Below are 18,713 nucleotides of genomic sequence, written 5' to 3'. Positions count from 1 at the left end.
AGATCTACCTGCCTTGGTTCCATAACGCACCCTTACAATCAGGAACTAGGTGGGAGAGAGAAAAAGGGAGATCCACATTAAGAACACAATAGACAGCTTGATAGTAGTAATAATCTTGGAACTATAGTCAATAGCCTTAACAAAGAAAGGGAGAGATTAAGCAATAAGGTTTTCAGCAAGATGGACTGGCTAATGTGAAACAGACCACAAGGCCATAAGATATAGGAGCAGAATTAGGCCATTTGGCCCATCGAGTCTGTTCTGCCATTTTGTCATGGCTGATCCAATTTTCCTCTCGGCCCCAATCTCCTACTTTCGCTCTGTATCCCTTCATGCCCTGACCAATCAAGAATCTATCAACCTCCACCTTAAATATACGTGAAGACTTGGCCTCCACAGCTGCCTGTGGCAATACATTCCACAGTTTCACCACTGCTGAAAGAAATTTCTCCTCAACTCTGTTCTAAAGGACACCACTCTATTCTGAGTGTTCCCTGGTCTTAAGACTCCCCCGTCATAGGAAACATCCTCTCCACATCCACTCTATCAAGGCCTTTCACCATTTGATAGTTTCAGTGAGGTCACCCCTCATTCTTCTGAATTCTAGTGAATACAGGCCCAGAGACATCAAACGCTTTGTATATGACAAGGTATTCAATTGTGGAATTATTTTTGTGAGCTTCCTTTGAACCCTCTCCAATTTTAGTACATCTTATCCAAGATGAGAGGCCCCAAGCTTGTTCTAAGCCTCACCAGTGCTTTATAAAGTCTCAACATTAGTCCCGTTTTCGTAGTCTAGTACTTTTGAAATGAATGCTAACATTGCATTTGCCTTCCTCACCAAAGACTCAGCCTGCAAATTGACCTTTAGGGAATCCTGCACAAGGATTCCCAAGTCCCTTTTTTGTATTTTCTCTCCATTTCAAAACTAGTCAATTCTTTCATTCCTTCTACCAGAGTGCATAACCATACACTTCCCAACACTGTATTCCATCTGCTACTTCATTGGCCATTCTCCTAATCTGTCCAAGTCCTCTGTAGCCTCTCTACTTCCTCAACACTACCTACCCATCCACCCATCTTCATATCATCTGCAAATTTTGCATAACAGCCATCAATTCCATCATCTAAATCATTGATTTATAATGCAAAAAGAACTGGTCCCAACACAGACCCCTGTAAAACACTAGTCACCAGCAGCCAGCCAGAAAAGGCTCCTTCATTCCAGTTCTTTGCCTCCTGCCAATCAGCCACTGCTTTAACCCTGTTAGAATCTTCCCTGTAGTACCATGGTTCATAGCTTGTTAAGCAGTCTCATGTGTAGCATCTCAAAGGCCTTCTGAAAATCCCATGTACACAACATTAAGCAATTTTCCTTTCTCTCTCCTGCTTGTTATTTCTTCAAAGAATTACAACAGATTTGTCAGACAAGATTTTCCCTTGAGGACACCGTGCTGACTACGGCCTATTTTATCACGTACCTCCAAGTACCCTGAGACCTCATCCTTACTAATCAACCCTTACACCTTCCCAGCTACTGAGGTCAGACTAACTGCCTTATAGTTTCCTTTCTTCTATCACTCTCCCTTCTTGAAGGGTGGAGTGATATTTGAAAACAAAATTTCAAAACTCATCAACATTATTAAGATTCTTGCATGAGAAGCCCCTAAAGTTGCAAGTTATGAGAAGGCTTTCACTAGCATGCCTTCATGCTTGAAATTTCATTTTGTCAATAGTTTTGCATGGCAATAGCACCACAAAATTAGGTGTATTTATTTGTAGAGAAGTGCATAGAGGTTGAGGGATTGTAGGGTAATGTAATGCGTGGGCACATGGATAATTCACAGCCACTAACATCAATTTCTGGGATTCTGATGTAATGACGAAGTTTCTTTTAAACCGCCCAGTTGTTCTGTTTTTGGAAGACAATAAAGAAGTTGTTACAGTTTCCCTTAAACTTAAAACACCTCTGCCATTTTATTTGTGAAGACCTACAGGGTCCTTTAGAAACGTAGACAAATATTGGCTTCTTGCAGAAACAAAAACTTGTTTTAAAATCTACTCTGAATTTAGTCACTTGCCAATTTGCTGACCACTTAAAATGAATACATGTCCAAAATGAGTACACAAATCTCCCATAAACAGGTCATGATAACTATTGTTAATGACCACATCTAGTACTTTGTATGCTGGGTTTCAGTGTTTAAATAAAGCAAAACTCAATGCAGATTACTACTTCAGTGTTTAACTTAATCCAACATCTTGCTTTTAGATTTAACAGGACAGGAGTTCTGACAGCATCTGATGGTACTATTTTACATGGGGGAGTGTCATTTAAAACATTCAAGATAAACAGGTACCTTTTGGCCAGTCTACAGTTTCTCAGTAGAGTGTTGATACGAATCAACTGCTCTCGAAGTGCCTGATGAAAAAGAAGTGGTTTGTTTTACTGCACTGCCACCTAGTGATACAAATCATTCTCTGCAATTGAATCATTTCTATACAGTTACAATAGCAACCGAGATTCGACCCAGTTTCACCTCCCCAGTTCAATTCCTTCCTACCTACATCCATGACGCCATATGCTCTTGATCTTTTCAATGATTTCCCTGACCCGACATTTTTATTTTCCACTATGGATGTCCATCCCTATCCCCCACCAGGAAGGCCTCTAAGTTCTTTTTCTTTCTGAGCACCAGACCCAACTAACACCCCTCTAGTCCATCTGGTGGAAATTATACTCTCTCAATAATTTCTCCTTTGGCTCCTCCCACTTCATCCCAAACAAAAAAGCGAAGCCACGGGCACTCACACGTGTCCCAACTATGCCTGCCTTTTTGTCAGCTACATGGAACAGTCTATATTCCAAGCCTGCACTGGTGTTGCTCCCCAACTTTTCCTGCACTACACCGGTTGCATTGGTCATGCTTCCCGCACCCATGTTGAGCTCGTTGACTTCATCAACTTTGCCTCCAACTTCCACCCTGCCCTCAAATTTACCCGACTCCTCACTCCCCTTTCTCAATCTCTGTCTCCTTCTCTGGATGGAGTTTATTTGCTGATATCTATTATAAACCCACTGACTCTCTCAGCTACCTGGACTATACCTCTTCACACCCTGTTACTTGTATTTTTAAAAAAAATGCCACCCCCTTCTCTCAATTCCCCCATCTCCACCGCATCTGCTCCCAGGATGAGGTTTTTCATTCCTTAGCTAATGGGATGTCCTTCTTCAAAGAAAAGGGCTTCCTTTCCTCCACCAATGCTGCCCTCATCCGCATCTCTTCCATTTCGCGTACACCTGCCGCCACCCCACCAGGGGATAGGGCTCTTCTCGTCCTCACCAACACCCCACCAGCCTCCACGTCCAGCACACAATTCTCCATAACTTCCACCATCTCTGTGCTGATATGATGTGTAAGAACGTGATTGGAGAGAGTTCTGAGCATATGCGGGAATGATAGAAAGATCGAGAAACATAGTATTGTAAAGACGTTGTGGTTGTGGTTAAATAAACGTTCTATTTCTTCCAGAACATGCTTCTTTATTTGTAACCCACAAGTAAATTTTCTTGCAGAATCTGAGTTTAATGCATTAAAGCCAAGACCAGAGTTACATAAAACAAGTATAAAAGTGACTGGGTATTCAGGTGCAGACATTCCAGTTAAAGGAACATGTGTGGCAAAAGTATCACACAAAAATATTGTGCACACGCTTTCATTTGTGAGGATGCCAAAGAATGTACAGTCAATACTGGGTCTATCTGCCTGTGAGAGGCTCAATTTGGTGAAAGGAGTCTTAGCGACAGTGACAGAGGCAGAATGCAGTGACTTGAAAGAGTATGAGGACTTGTTCAAAGGGCTTGGTTGTCTTCCAGGAGAGGACATGATTAAAATTGACAACATAGTGCCACCTGTAGTACATCCATGTAGAAAAGTGCCTTTTGCATTATGTCATCAACTGAAAACACAGCTTGACAGAATGGAGCGGCCGGGAGTCATAAAAGTTTGATGAACCACTGAATGGGTCAATTCGCTGGTTATTATTGGTAAGAAAAATGGAAAACTGAGGATTCGTTTAGATCCAAGAGACTTGAATCGAGCCATTAAAAGAGAGCATCTCAAATTGCCTACTCGTGAAGAAATTATGTCACAGTTTGCTAATGCAAAGTACTTTAGTAGGTTAGATGCACCCCCTGGATTCTGGTAACTTAAACTAGATGAAGCGAGTTCAAAGCTGTGTACCTTTAACACTCCTTTTGCCAGATACTGTTTTCTTCGGCTTCCGTTTGGAATTACATCAGCTCCTGAAGTCCACCATAAAACTATTCACATGCTGTATGAGCACATGGAGGGCGTGGATACTTTCGTGGATGATATTATTGTTTGGGGATCATCTAAACAACAGCATGATGCTAGACTTAGTCAAGTCTTAGAGGCAACACGCAAGGAAAACCTGAATTTGAATAAAGACAAATGTCAGCCAGGAGTGACTGAACTTACCTTTGTGGGTGATATCATCAGCAAAGAGGGTGTGCGTCCTGATCCACTGAAGGTTTCTGCTATTGAGAACGTGCCAAGACCGCAATGTAAAAAGGATGTTCAAAGGTTTATGGGAATGGTCAACTACATGGGAAATTTCATACCCAATCTTTCGGAACAGCTTGCTCCATTGAGGCAGCTAACAGAAAAGAGAAATGAATGGAGCTGGAACCATGAACAGGAGAAGACATGGCTAAACCTCAAGAAGGTGCTCACCAAAGAACCTATGAAATTCTATGATGCTGAGAGACCCATCAAAATCTCATGTGATGCATCTCAAGCAGGCTTAGGGGCAGTATTACTCCAGAAACATGATCAGGAGTGGCTACCAGTGGCATAGGCATCTTGTTCATTATCCGATCCAGAAACAAGGTATGACCAAACTGAAAAAGGATTGCTCAGCATTATGTTTATTTGTGAGAGATTTCATCAGTTTGTGTCAGGGCAATCTATTGATGTTGAAACCGATCATAAGCCTTTGATTGCATTATTTAACAAACCTTCAAGCAACTGCCCTTTGCGAATTCAGCGAATGATGATCAAATTGCAAAGATATGCATTGAATGTGTCATACACACCTGGAAAATTCATGTACACGGCTGACACACTTTCCAGAGCTGTGGATTCAACAACAAAAGACATTCACAGGGATGCTGTTGATGTTCAGGCATTTGCTGATATGACCTGTTGTTCCCAAAAAGTTGGAACTGCTGCGTCTTGAGACAGAGAAGAACAAAATTCTCAGTCAGGTAATACAAGTGGCGATGGACAGAGGGCCAGATAATAAGCATGATTGTACTTTAGAAGTACAAGAATATTGGAACCACAGATCAGAACTTTCTGTTGTGGATGGGATATTGTACAAAGGTAGCAGGATTGTGATTCCTAAAAGTCTCCAAAAAGAAATGCTTGGGAAAATTCATGAAGGCCACCTAGGTATTGAAAAGTGTAAGAGAAGGGCGCGGGAAGTGATGTTTTGGTCCAGGATGAATCAAGAAATTGCAGAACTGGTGTTTTCTTGTCAAATATGCTTTAAGTACCAACCTAGCAACGCTAAGGAGCCACTGCATCCACATCATAGTCCTCAGAGATCTTATCAGAAGGTAGGCGTTGATCTTTTTGTAACTGACAACAAGGATTATCTATTAATAACAGATTACTACTCATTGTATCCGGAAGTGTGTGGTCTGAGCAGAACAACTGCAGAGAATGTAATTACATGCATGAAATCAATTTTTTTCCAGACATGGTGTACCTGATGACATTTTCACAGACAATGGTCCACAATTCAACGGTGAATGCATGAGACATTTCGCTCATGAATGGGGCTTTGTTCATACAACACCTAGTCCATTTTTCCCCTCAGTCCAATGGATTCATTGAGAAGTCAGTCGGAATTATCAAGAAACTGATGCACAAAGCAAAAGATAGTGGATGTGATTTTTATAAAACTTTGTTAGCCTATCACAGTACTCCACTTGAATGTAGATTTTCACCTATTCAGTTCTTGATGGGACACTGTTTGAGATCCAATCTGCCAATAGATGAGAGGGAGGTGAACAAGTGAAAAGATGGAAAGATGAACACAAAGCAAAGCAGAAAACAAACTTTGACAGATGTTCTTGTCCATTACCTGAACTTCACCAAGAAGATGAAGTAAGGATACAAGACAAAAGGAACACATGTACACAGAAAGCTACAGTACTTGAAGAAATACAACCCAGATCATACATGGTCCAAACAGAAGGAGTAGTGTTAAGAAGAAATCGCAAAGACCTTAAGAAAGAGCCAACTTCAGAGTTTCAGTTAACTGATGCAGACCAGACAAAACATGGAAATAACAACGAAACACAAGAACTGTATGAACCACTTAGAAGGTCTACTCGTGTTGGTAAACCCATAGAGAGACTGATAGAGACATGTTAAATTATGCATTTGCTCTGGTCAATGTTGCTGATTGTTAAGGAAAGAAAGATGTGGTGATATGACATGTAAGAATGTGATTGGAGAGAGTTCTGAGCATGCGCAGGAATGATAGAAAGATCGAGAAACATGGTATTGTAAAAACATTGTGGTTGTTGTTAAATAAAAGTTCTATTTCTTCCAGATCATGGTTCTTTATTAGTAACCCACAGCACATATGAATATAAAGAACACAACAACCTCCAGCTGGACCCCAACACCAAGCACATTTTTCACTCCCTCCCAGCACTTATCCTTGCAAGTGGAGCAAGTACTACCCTTGTCCCTACACCACCCCCCTCACTATCATTCAGGGCCCCAAACAGTTCCTTCAGCTTAGTAACACTTCATCTGCGAGTCTGTTGGGGTCACCTTCCGTGTCCGGTGCTCATAGTGTGGCCTTCTGTATAATCGGCGAGACCCAACACAGGTTGGGAGACCACTTCACCGAGCACCTACGCTCCGTCCGCCAGAAAAAGCAGGATCTTCCAGTGGCCACCCATTTTATTTCCACTTCCCGTTCCCATTCAGCCATGTCAGTCCATGGCCTCCTCTACTGTCATGATGAGGCCACACTCAGGTTGGAGGAGCAACACCTCATTTCATCTGGGCAACCTCCAACCTGATGGCATGAACATCAATTTCTTGAATTTCTGGTAAGGCTCCCCACCCATCTCCTTCACCATTCACACTTCCTTCTCTCACTTTACCTCCCCATCACCTCCCTCTGATACCCCTCCTCACCTTTTCTTTCTTCTGTCTGTCCTCTCCTATCAGATTCCCCCTTCTCCAGCCCTGTATCTCTTTCAATCAACTTCCCAGCTCTCTACTTCACCACCCGCCCCCCCCTTGGTTTCACCTATCACCATGTGTTTCTTCCTCCCTTCCCCCCCATTTTCTTACTGACTCAGCCTTTTTTCCTCCAGTCCTGATGAAGGGTCTCGGCCCGAAATGTCGACTGTTTACTCTTTTCCATAGATGGTGCCTGGCCTGCTGAGTTCCTCCAGAACTTTGTGTGTTACAGATGTGTGTTAAGGTGCACAATTACAAATTTTGTGAACTGTTTATATTAGTAATGGAGCAGTGTACCCAAATGTGGTATCGGTACCCTAATCTGCAAAAGGATGGATAGTCTCCAAGATCACAAATCAGCCTACTTTGGAAGAGCATCCTTTCCGAAACATCCAACCACACTTCAGAAGTGCCATCACACAGACTGAAGCAATGCAAACTATTTCCAGCTGCAGTAAGAAATGGGCATCAAATGCTGGCCTTGCTGGTGAAACACAAGCAATGCTGGTGAACGCAGCAGACCAGGCAGCATCTATCGGAAGAGGGACTGCACCTCCTCTTATAGATGCTGCCTGTCGACTGTACCTCTTCTTATAGATGCTGCCTGGCCTGCTGCGTTCACCAGCACTTTTTTTTTTTTTTTTTTTTTTTTTTTTTTTTTTATAATTATGTGTGTTGCTTGAATTTCCAGCATCCGCAGATTTCCTCTTGCTTGGTGGTGATGCCCGCATCGCAAGAATGAAAATTAAGTGACAAACAGTGCAAATTAACCCAATCACTCCCCCTTCTGTGCTCTATTCCTACCTTCACTTTACTCAGCTCCTTGACTTTGCTGTAAAGTGAGTTGTTGATATACAATATGTTGAACAGTGGATCATGCCATATGTTTTCCAACAGCTGCTTGGAGAAGTGACTGACAGGATGTTTGCTGAAATCCCATTTCATTAGGATTCGGCCAGGGATCATAGATTCTTCACTGTGGTGGCAGCATTCACAGAAATATTTCCCCAAATACTCACAGTAATGCAGCTTTTTGATGTATTCTACAGGGAAATAAAATATTTAGAAGAATTGTTCTGTTCCAATCTCCAAAATGTTCCTTTTTGCAATGTTATAATGGAACACCTGTTTAATGTCAAGCTGCAGTGAGAGCCTGCTCCTCACTCCCTTGTGTGGAATGCTTTGGATGGAGTCATGGTTTTATCACAGGATTCATTGTACACAAGGTGTAAAGCAGAGATAATGCCCCCACAAATATCATCAAGAACAGAATGGACACCAAGAGGAGCAGCTTTTGGCTCTACGAAGATGTGCGAACAGACACTAATTCAAAATACTGCCACTTGCCAGGGGTGAGGGGGAATGGCAAATTATTAACAATGATTTAGCTACTATCTTTTAATACCCATTAAACTGCAGATTTCCCTTCTCCTTTCTACCTTTTCAACCAAGATTAACTTGGTTAATAATCAATTCAGTAAGTAGTTAATATCCAAGTAACTCATGGAAGTTTGATAAAAATGAGCAATAATATATGATATTGTAAATAAGGTGAATAATGATTTCACAACTTCCTTCGATTAGCCTAGTTTTGGAACATGCTGTTGCCCAAGGCAGTGACTGTTTAATCTGTTTGATCGTAGTTTTTGTTTCCATGCCATTTCATTATTCCTCCCCACTCCCAAGACCCTTCCATTTGATGCTGCATTTCCAAACTGCACGGCTGGCAGGATATTTCCTCAAGGAAAATTGTATGTGTGTGTGCGTGTCTGTCTCTCTCCCCCTCCCTCTCCCCCTCATAAAATAGGAACACAAGGGGGGAGGGGTGGAAATAAATTGGAAGCCGCTTTGGCCAGTCCTCAAAAGTTGATCTCTAGATCCTGCCATCTGAAGCAATTTCAGCCCATTCCCTTGCACTTCTTCTCCAAATGGTCAAATCCTTCATGTCAGAAGCGAGAAGGAATATGCCAATCAACTTCCCTTTCCCTTCCTCAAATGAATGAAGAATTTGGCATAATTGCTATAAACCATTTGAGAGAGCAGAATGAGTGCATTACCACTTCACTCCCGATTACAGTGAAACCATTATTCTTTAACCCTTCCTGCACACTAGGCCAAAAGAATGCTGACCCTCATCTCAGGATTAGAATAAAAGGGGATGCTGTGAGGAGCCTTAATCAGACCCCAGGTGGGGAATTTTGCTCCATTCTGGACAGGATAGTGATCAGCAGCAAGTGCACAAATTCAGGAAGCAGTTAAAGGCTTAAAACGAGTTAATACAAATATACATTGCAACAAGAATTGGTTCCTTATGTTTAAAAGGGGGAAGTTTAAATGAACAGGGAACCATTTCATATTGTAGACAACTTTAAAACAACACAAGTGAAAAGTGCCTTTTGCAATGATATAAAAATCTGATGTTTGCAGCTCAAATTTGAGAATATGGAAGCATATGAACGATGGGTTACAAATCTTAATTTCGTAGAAGGATCGCAGATACCTCATCATTAAGCATTTTCAAGTAGAGTGTGCAATTTAGTGACAGTGAGGAAGGGGAAGGAAAGGAAGCTGGGACACAGACCTATGACCTGAACAAATTTGATCTCATAGAATCATGCTCAGATCTTGCTAACTCTGAGGTTATTATTGCACTACCACCTGCATTAGTGTTGCACCGTACACCAATTCTAACAAATTTAGCAAGTCATTAGAAGAATGCAAGTGACATATTTCCATGACAAAATGAATATTCAGGAAGGCAGGCATGACAAAGTTGAGCTGCAAGGGGTCAGGTGCACATTTTGCTACGTACTGGATTCAATTCGTGTCCCACAGCCAGCACACAGAAAATTCTGAGCAGCTACGACAACTTCTCTCCTGCAGGTGAAGAACAAGAATTGAAAGCACAACTCAGTTTAATAGAATTAAAGATTAACTTGATTTGAAAACACATTAAATGTCATCTCTCAGCTGTTCTCTGCTTAGCTAGTCTCACACTTCCATGCATACTCCAAGAATGAACAAAGCAACCATCTGGCACATCAGCCTCCTGTGGGAGGGAAGACGACACCATCACCCTCATCATCCGAAGTATGTCCGAGGACACAAAGGCTGGTGGGAGACAGGATAGAGGTGATCAAGGTTGTGTGTCAGAAGGCGAACTGAAAGTTGAAAGGAGAGGGCTAGAGAGTTCTCGGGAAGAGCAAATATTATCAGCCCGGCGAGCCAGAAAATAAGGTCAGTTAGTAAAACAGAAAAGCTAGAGGTTCATCTTTGCATTCAAAGATGTTCTGGAATAAGCAGCAGCTTTGATAGAGAAGGTGGCCGTTCCAAATGGCCAGGACACCTGCAGCATCTTTTGACACCAGGATCGAAGGAGTGAAAGAGACCTGTGCTGGTTGTGGGGGTTGGGGGTTAGTGTCGGGATAGGAAGAGCAACCGGGGCATGAGGTTGTTGCCTCAGGGATTAATAAAAATTGATTTCATGCTAAATGAGAGGTTAATAAAAGGGAATAGATGATGTGCACTCTACTCAAGCTCATAAATAAACACCTTTGGATCAGAAAGAAAGCATGGAAAAGATTCTTACTGTCATATGGATAAAGTCAAGGATTAAAATGAAGCAGGAACAGTACAAGTTAATCATTCTGAATGTTAGATATCAAAGAAATTTACAACCCAAAGCAGAAAAACTAAATAACAAGTATATTTCAGAAAACTTAAATTCATTTGATACTTCCTCCACTACTTAGGGACAATTACTGTGGGTTCAGAATATTTCAATGAACAAGCAACTTAAGAGCTAATCACTTAAAGTGGAATTCAGAAGGTTAAAAAATAAAAATCACAAGTAATCAAGCATATAATAGTATTCTTCCCACATCCTCCCTCCCCCCACCCCACACACACACAAATTACTAGCAAATCCAAGTTGACCAAACAACTTTAGAGTGTTGCTTTACTTTAAAGTGTGCGAACAATGCTAAATTACTTCTGCTGGAAAGTGACTGTACATACTTCTGGGGCGGGTGGATGAAGAACAAAATCTGGAATCGAGGAGGAGCCCAGTCAGCTGTGCCCCTCAGTCGGGAGCTCACTTTGAAGTCTGCAGTCAGATCCACGGATTCTTCAGCACCAGGAAGAGTGTCCTTCAGAGGGAGAAACTGGATGGAAAGGGAAACATTAGGTCAGTGACTAAACAGAAAGATGGAATCTGGTAGGTCAGCGTAAAACACAGACCAGAGTGGAGACTGCCCGCAGTATTAAACCACTTCCCAGCCATTCAGTGCCTATTGCAGATGCACTGTGCACACCATCAGCATTTAGTCTACTCAGTAACTGCAGCCTGCTGACATCAGCAATGATAAACAGCTGTTCATACATTTTAAAAATCAGCTACACGATCATGGTTTTGGTGCTACAGATAACTGGTCAATCTGCATCCAAATCTGGAGCAGGTTAGCCAAGTGGCCTGCTGGCATGATGTACCTTTTCTGTTCATTTCAAAAACGTGCCCCTGCAGGAAAGTTATCTGGATGCTGCCGCCAGCCATTCTTCCCAAGGTAGACTTGGCAAACCACATAGCAGAACAGCAGTGCTGGGAGAACTGATGAACATCCCAACAGAAGCTATACAAAATTTATTCCAACCAGTTACATGCTTATGTAGTTTATACATTTCCTCCCAAGACTGGACATTGAAAGGATCATTTTGGAGGAAGACCAAAGCTAGAGAAGGCCTTTTTGAAAAGGGGCATTATCCCTCATTCATTTCTATCCAGCCAGTCCAGTGATTATGTAACTGGTGACCTACTGCACTAAGCAGCTGGACAGGTATGTACTGCACTGACTTGAGAATATCTCCACAAACTCCCTCTGGTTACACTTTCAGCAATGGTTATTTAATAAAATCAGATCCCGCTCCCACATTGCCACTTGGGGATTTGCCCAGAAATATTTACAGGCAGCAAAGGAACTTTGAGGCCTCTGATTCATTAGGGAAGCAATTTCAGTGTCTATTGGACCAAGGTAGGTAATTACTGTACCCGGTAGAGGGGACAGACTGATGGTTAAGATTAGAGCCCAAAGGTTCTTCTGATATTTATCCACAGAGCTGCTTATATAAATGTAGGACCGAACAGATAAATGGACACGGCCTTTAACATTAGAAGGAAAGGTGTTGACCCTGGTTACAACTTCAGAGTAACAAATGTGTTCAAATCTGGCTTCAATTAGGTAAAGAGAATTTAGCCCAGTGCGATACCATACATCAGAACGGCCACATTTCAAAAGAAAAAAAAATTATGAACCATTCTTTAGCCTCTGTTAGTCCTAAAGAGCTGCACATCTGCCTGTAAATATTTCCTCTCCGAGTAGACCCTCAAGTGTTGAACTAGCTCTCCCCTCAGATCAACATCATATAGCTCATCTGATGGAATTGCTTTCAGGAACTTTATTTTTGTACAAACCAACTTCTACATTTCCTCCTTCACAACAACTATTGCAGAGTCACTCATGGCAGTGAAGTTAATTGGGCTTTTACCAAATAGATGTTTCAAGTTAAAGGTTTTGTATTCTCACACAAAAAAAAGGTGCCAAACAGATGCTGTTCAGGCAAGGCAACTTAACCAATCCTGAATAGGATGTTGCATTTCCTTCCCACCCACCAGCTTCCCAACCAAGGAACATAGCAACTACACACTTTATGCAGCACCATTCCCACTGCTTCAAATTGATGTCTGTCAGTTTCCTGAGGTAACCACACAGTCCGAAATGATTTAAACAGCCGCCGAGCCAAATATTCAGCAGATAGACAGTGTCTGAAAAATAAAAGTTAAAGCAGATTATTCAGTCCCTGCAGAAAAGTTAGAGGGGGATAAAGAAACACTTTTACAAGCTATCTGCTTGGCTCACTTACTAAACAAATATAGATTGAAGGGCATTTTTGAAATATTTTCTGAAAAACACACAGATGGAGGACCTCAGCAGGTCCAGCAACGAGAGAGTTTTTTTTTTGCAAGGTGAGCGGAAAAGTTAAGATGGCCGATTTGCATCACCGTTTGGAAGTAAAAGTTGCAAGAGGGCAAAATGCCCGAGGATCTCCAAGAAGCAGACATGTTGGAGCCTGCAACGAACATACTGTTGGAGGAGCTTGCCAGGTCTGGTGAGATTCATGGAGGGGAAATGATCAGCTGACATTCCAGTTCATGACCCCCTTCACCTGGACTATTTCTTTTTAAAAAAAAAGCGTGGGCGGAGGGAGTGCAGAAGTCTGAAGAAAGAGTCAACTCAATGTGTGAAATTAAATGGAGAATGAAGCCCCATTTAGAACAGGCACATTGCAAGATTTCCTCCTCCTCCACCAACAACAGCCCTCCCCCCCCCCCAAACAACATCTACAAATCATTCATCCACCCCACTAACAGCTTTTGGACTCATTTCATTTGCACATTGGGTTTAAAATACAAACTAACTTTTTGATTTTTCTTTTGTAAGCAACATTTTTTTTGTTCCTGGGAGAAAAACACCACAACTGGACTTCACAAGACATAGACAATTTATAAAATTGTATGAGTGTGGGGTTTTGCTCACACTTCAGCAGATTTCCCCCCTTGCTCAACAAACTGGTGCAAATTAAATATTGCTCATTCATGAAAATCAAAAGTCCGCAGTCCTTCTTTCCTCTGCTGCATGGACTCATCCTGAAGGGAAAAAGATGGTGGAAGCCACTATTTTTCTTTTAGATAAACATTCACTCTCCCAGTCATTTCTTTATCCAGCATTTAAAGATGCTGTGTCCCAAGGGAAAGCAAAATAAAACTAGACCACAAGTCAATAAGATATAGGAGCAGAATTAGGCCACTTGTCGCAGAGTCTGATCCGCCATTTCATCATGGCTGATCCATTTTTCCTCAGCCCCAATCTCCTGCTTTCTACCCATATCCCTTCATGCCCTGACTAATCAAGAATCTATTAACCTCTGCCTTAAATATACCCAATGACAGTCTCCACAGCCGCCTGTGGCAATGAATTCTACAGATCCACCACTCCCTGGCTAAAAAAATTACTCATCTCCATTCTAAAAGGTCACCCTCTATTCTGAGAATGTGTCCTCTGGCCTTGGACTCTCCCACCACATCCTCTCCACATCATCTCTGTCAAGGCCTTTCAGCATTCGATAGGTTTCAATGAGGTCACCCCTCGTTCTTCTCAATTCCACTGATGTACAAGCCACCGCCTCCTCAAACTCTACCCACCACCCCCTACCTGCACCACTACTGATGGCTGGTGGAGGTGCGTAGGATTTGTGTTATCGGTCAAGACTGTCAACCAGGGTCAACATCAGCAGACCACAGTAGTGTGTGGGGGTCAGGGCACAAAGTGACTACATACAGACTGCATTATGCAGTGACTGCAGCCTGAAGGAGAGTGTGCAAATCTTTGGAGGTTCTATTTTGCAAGTCGTACGTGTGCTTTCACTTGGTTTTGGCAATGGAAGTTGTGGCCCTGTTCCACCTAAAAGGAAAGCGTGGGTTCTAATTAACCGTGAACGGGATCTGGCTGCACAACTTTGGATTGTCTGTCACGGTTTAGGGAAACTTGGAATAAATTCAATCCTGACGAAGGCCCAAAACGTCGACTATGCTTCTTCCTGTGGATGCTGTCCGGCCTGCTGCGTTCCACCAGCATTTTGTGTGTGTAGCTTGAATTTCCGGCAACTGCATATTTCCTCGTGTCTGGAGTCACTCAGATCAAGATTGTTCTGCCTTCCAGACAACTATCCCCAAATCTGAAGGGATTGTTATCCAGCAACAAATTTCAGTAATTTCCAAGAAGCTGAAGAGGAAAAACCTGCCCTGCTCATATCCCTTAGGAATAGTGTAATGTCATGGATGACTCAGGGAGATACACAAATAACAACCCATTCTTCAGCACCTCAAACCCAATCACAGTTCATTAATTCTTCACCTTTCAATAATCTTATCCATTCAGTTTTCTGTAAACTACTTTCTGAAGTGCTCCAGGTCTCTTTTGTTGAAGGATGTGCTTTTCATCCCAATCTGCCAAGTCATTACTGCCTCATTAGCTGCTCCATTATAGTCAAAAGTAGAATGGGACAAAGGCAGCAAAAATATGAACGCTTTAACTCAGTCAAAAGAACTGCTGAAGACGCCAGGATAATCGTATCAACAGCTAGAATTTTGGGTGAATAATGGACCAAACCTGTACTTCCTCAACCAACAATTAAAAAAAAACAGAAAAAAGTCAAATTAGATTCAAATATGATGCAGGGAACCAGGAAAACAAAGCAGAGAGAATAAAATAATTATTTGCAAAGTGTTTTTCTTCCCCTTTCATGTTAGTGAATTGTTAATACAAGCTTATAGTTGTTGCACAGCAATCTGATGACCGGAGTGCACAGCCAGATGGTCAAATTCAAACCCCACTGGACAACTGTGAGATTTAATTCTTTTAATAATCCATGTTTAAACCCTAATCTTTAGTGACCTTAAAACTACCAGGCTATTATAAAATATCATTAGCTCATGAGGCCCCAATAACTCAAGTAACACTTTGCAGTCCCCATCACTGCACTTCTGTGAATGCGAAAATAAAAGGAGATGAGGCAGGCCTGTGAATGAGATGGGAATGAATCAAGAAATCCTTACCTTTCTGACTTCAAGGGACCATCAGAACCAATAACAAGGTCATCAAATTCTGCAAGTGTAAAGAAAGTCCAAGGAATGAGAATGACAAAACAAAACAGCATTGATTTCTCTCTATCTCCAAGTAGAAGAGCAATTATCCTGTGGGAGCTTTTATGGAGTTTGTACATACATAGAGAGAAATTGTCCCACTGACGGACAGATCAAGGGCCGGAGGAAACTAAATTTAGTTTGGGAAAAAGATAAAAAAAAGTGATGAAAGCTTCCTTGAAACCGTCTCCACCACTTTGGTACAAAATAAAGTAAAAAAGTAACACACAAAATGTTGGAAGAACTCAACAGGCCAGGCAGCATCTATGGAAAAGAGTAAATGGTCAATATTTTGGACCAAGATCCTTCATCAGGACCTGCAGAAGGGTCTCGGCCCAAAGCATCCACCGTTTACTCTTTTCTATAGATGCTGCCTGGCCTGCTAAGTTCCTCCAGCATTTAGTGTGTATTACCTTACATTTCCAGCATCTGCAGATTTTCTCTTGTTTGTGATTCAAAGGCAAAGTAGATAGGTACTTTGGAGGCTGTTTTGCAGGATTATTGGTCTAATGAGACTAACCATCTAGGAACTGGTACTGATATGAGGCATCAAATGTCTTCCTGTTCCATAGTTATAAATTATAATACATGTCCTGTACTGTTAACACCCAGATTAGCAGAAAATTTCAAGTAAAAAGGGGAAAAGGTGAATTCCTCTGGGAACTTGACAAGTCTGCTTATATTTTATTCCATGGGTTTCGATGCTGTAATTGACAGAGTTAGCAGTCTTCCACACAAAAAAAAACTCAATCCTCTGAAAACATTAACTACACTCCAGCATAAAGTCTCATCTGTGCATATGATTGAAGTCGAGATTTTCAAGACCAGTCTCATGAGGTTGCAATAAAAACCAGAAAGCCTCAAGGAACCAAAAGCAGGGCTAGTAATTATTCGACAAAGCTGCCAATGGTCACTTAAAAGACGTTTCCGGTGAAGTTAACTGAAAACTGAGACTGCCCTCAAACAACCAATCCCAGAAACTAGACTAATACCATTGTAACTTCATCATTATTTCAGTCTGATGTTACTGGTTATGCAAATGAAGGTATGGTAGCTGAGTTTGCTGATAAGAACTTGGGGCAGTTACAAAAGAGATAGCAGATAATTAGGACAGATAACAGTGTTATTGTTTATTATTGGGAGATTTGAATACAAGAGCACAGAGGTTATGCAGACCACCTGATGTACAGTAAATTGTTTCAATTCCTTCTTGAAGTTGTTAATACCTGGATGCAGTTTAGTTAAGGTTTACTAGCTTAATACCTAGAATGGATTTACTGCCTTAAAGTTGGACAGTGTGAAGGGGTGAGAAAGCTACATTCTCAGTAAGTGGAAATCCAAAGAACTGCAGATGCTGAAAGTGGGAAATAAAAGAGAAAACACTTAAAAACTCAGTCAGTGAGCCAGTACTTATGAAAAGGGAAGCAGTCAACTTTCAGGGTTGAACATACTCACTAGAGGTTGACCATGCAGCTGTGCATTTTCACTCAAGCTGAAGACCGCTTCGCAGACAAAGTGCACCACCCACAAAACCCTGGATATTTTGCAGGGATAAAAATCCACCACCAACCCCCTCCCCCCAAGAAATGGGGACTGTCAGTAAAGATTTTTTTTAAAAAATAATTCTATTCTGACACCTGTACCTATTATCACAAAATCATCATAATCATCGTCATCAGCACCAACAGCATCATCACCATTTTGACTGTCCTTGGAGTCAGCTTCAGATGAATCATCCAACCGTGTAGCAGAACTGCCTGTAAGATAAAGGCAGGCTAACAGAACCCAACCAACAAAGCAGCCATCAGGAAGCTAAACAAAATGATAAGGTTACTGCAGGCATTAGCATCTAACATAATGAGAAGGACTCAGTAACACACTTGTCAACAAATACTTCTATTATACGGTGTTGTCATTTTTTAAAAAAATGAATATATTCCAAGAATTCAAGACGCAGAAGCAGCTGACTATATAACAGGCTTCAAAGTAACTGGGAATCAAAGATGGAATTAAAGTCTCTGAGTAGAGTTCAAGATGGGCGCAATTAGAGAAGCCCTGAAATATCAAGGCACACTGGCTGCCCTATAAATTGGCTCGATAGAAAGGTACAAGAATGAACTGTTTGTGCCAAGTGCTCCAGTTTTCTCCACATCCAGGAGGTCTACCTGGTTGGCAAATAAGCTATTGCAAAGCATCCTTTAGCACAGCAAGCACCCAACGGAGAGGCGATGGGCACAGGAGAGAAATAATGCAGCAGGCCTGCGGGGAAACAACGTGACTAGAATTGAACTCATTTATGAATCCCGTATCCTTCTTTGTAGGGAGACCCTTTCATAATCCCACAAAAGTAATAGTCAAATGTCTTATGGCTTTGTGAACTTCAGCTGTGAATGCTGTTTGCTTGCTTTTATTGTTTGCACGATGCGTTTTTCCCCCTCTCTCTACACACTGGGTGTTCAACAGTCTTTCGTTTCAATGGGTTCTATTGGTTTCTCTGTTGTCTCCTTGCAGGCAACCACAAATCTCACAGCTGTATAAAGTATACATACTTTAATAAATGTACTTTATTTTGCTCAGCCCAAGCTCCAAATTTATTCTGCAGTTCCTAATCTTGAAATATTGCAATGCCTTCCAAAAAGTACAATATTCTGACTTTATATTAA

The 18,713-nt window shown here is 41.7% G+C and overlaps 1 protein-coding gene across 4 annotated transcripts in view; it reads right to left on the bottom strand.

Annotated features, from left to right (window-relative positions):
- rubcnl (rubicon like autophagy enhancer) overlaps window positions 1-18,713 on the bottom strand; it is a 108,527-nt gene that overhangs the window by 8,903 nt on the left and 80,911 nt on the right. For 3 of the 4 annotated variants that reach the window (XM_072262337.1, XM_072262336.1, XM_072262339.1), the window contains 7 exons: window positions 17,694-17,807; window positions 15,964-16,012; window positions 12,996-13,113; window positions 11,313-11,458; window positions 10,108-10,172; window positions 8,100-8,338; window positions 2,361-2,422 (listed from right to left, as the gene is read on the bottom strand). In XM_072262337.1, the coding sequence (XP_072118438.1) occupies window positions 2,361-2,422; window positions 8,100-8,338; window positions 10,108-10,172; window positions 11,313-11,458; window positions 12,996-13,113; window positions 15,964-16,012; window positions 17,694-17,807 (793 nt within the window). The remainder of the gene's footprint in view (window positions 1-2,360; window positions 2,423-8,099; window positions 8,339-10,107; window positions 10,173-11,312; window positions 11,459-12,995; window positions 13,114-15,963; window positions 16,013-17,693; window positions 17,808-18,713) is intronic. The other variant, XM_072262338.1, reaches the window with a different exon arrangement.

Source organism: Mobula birostris, chromosome 6, assembly GCF_030028105.1.
Source record: "Mobula birostris isolate sMobBir1 chromosome 6, sMobBir1.hap1, whole genome shotgun sequence".
Classification (NCBI taxonomy): Eukaryota; Metazoa; Chordata; class Chondrichthyes; order Myliobatiformes; family Myliobatidae; genus Mobula; species Mobula birostris.
The sequence above is the reverse complement of the archived record's forward strand: the minus strand, read 5'-3'. Positions and strand labels throughout refer to the sequence as shown.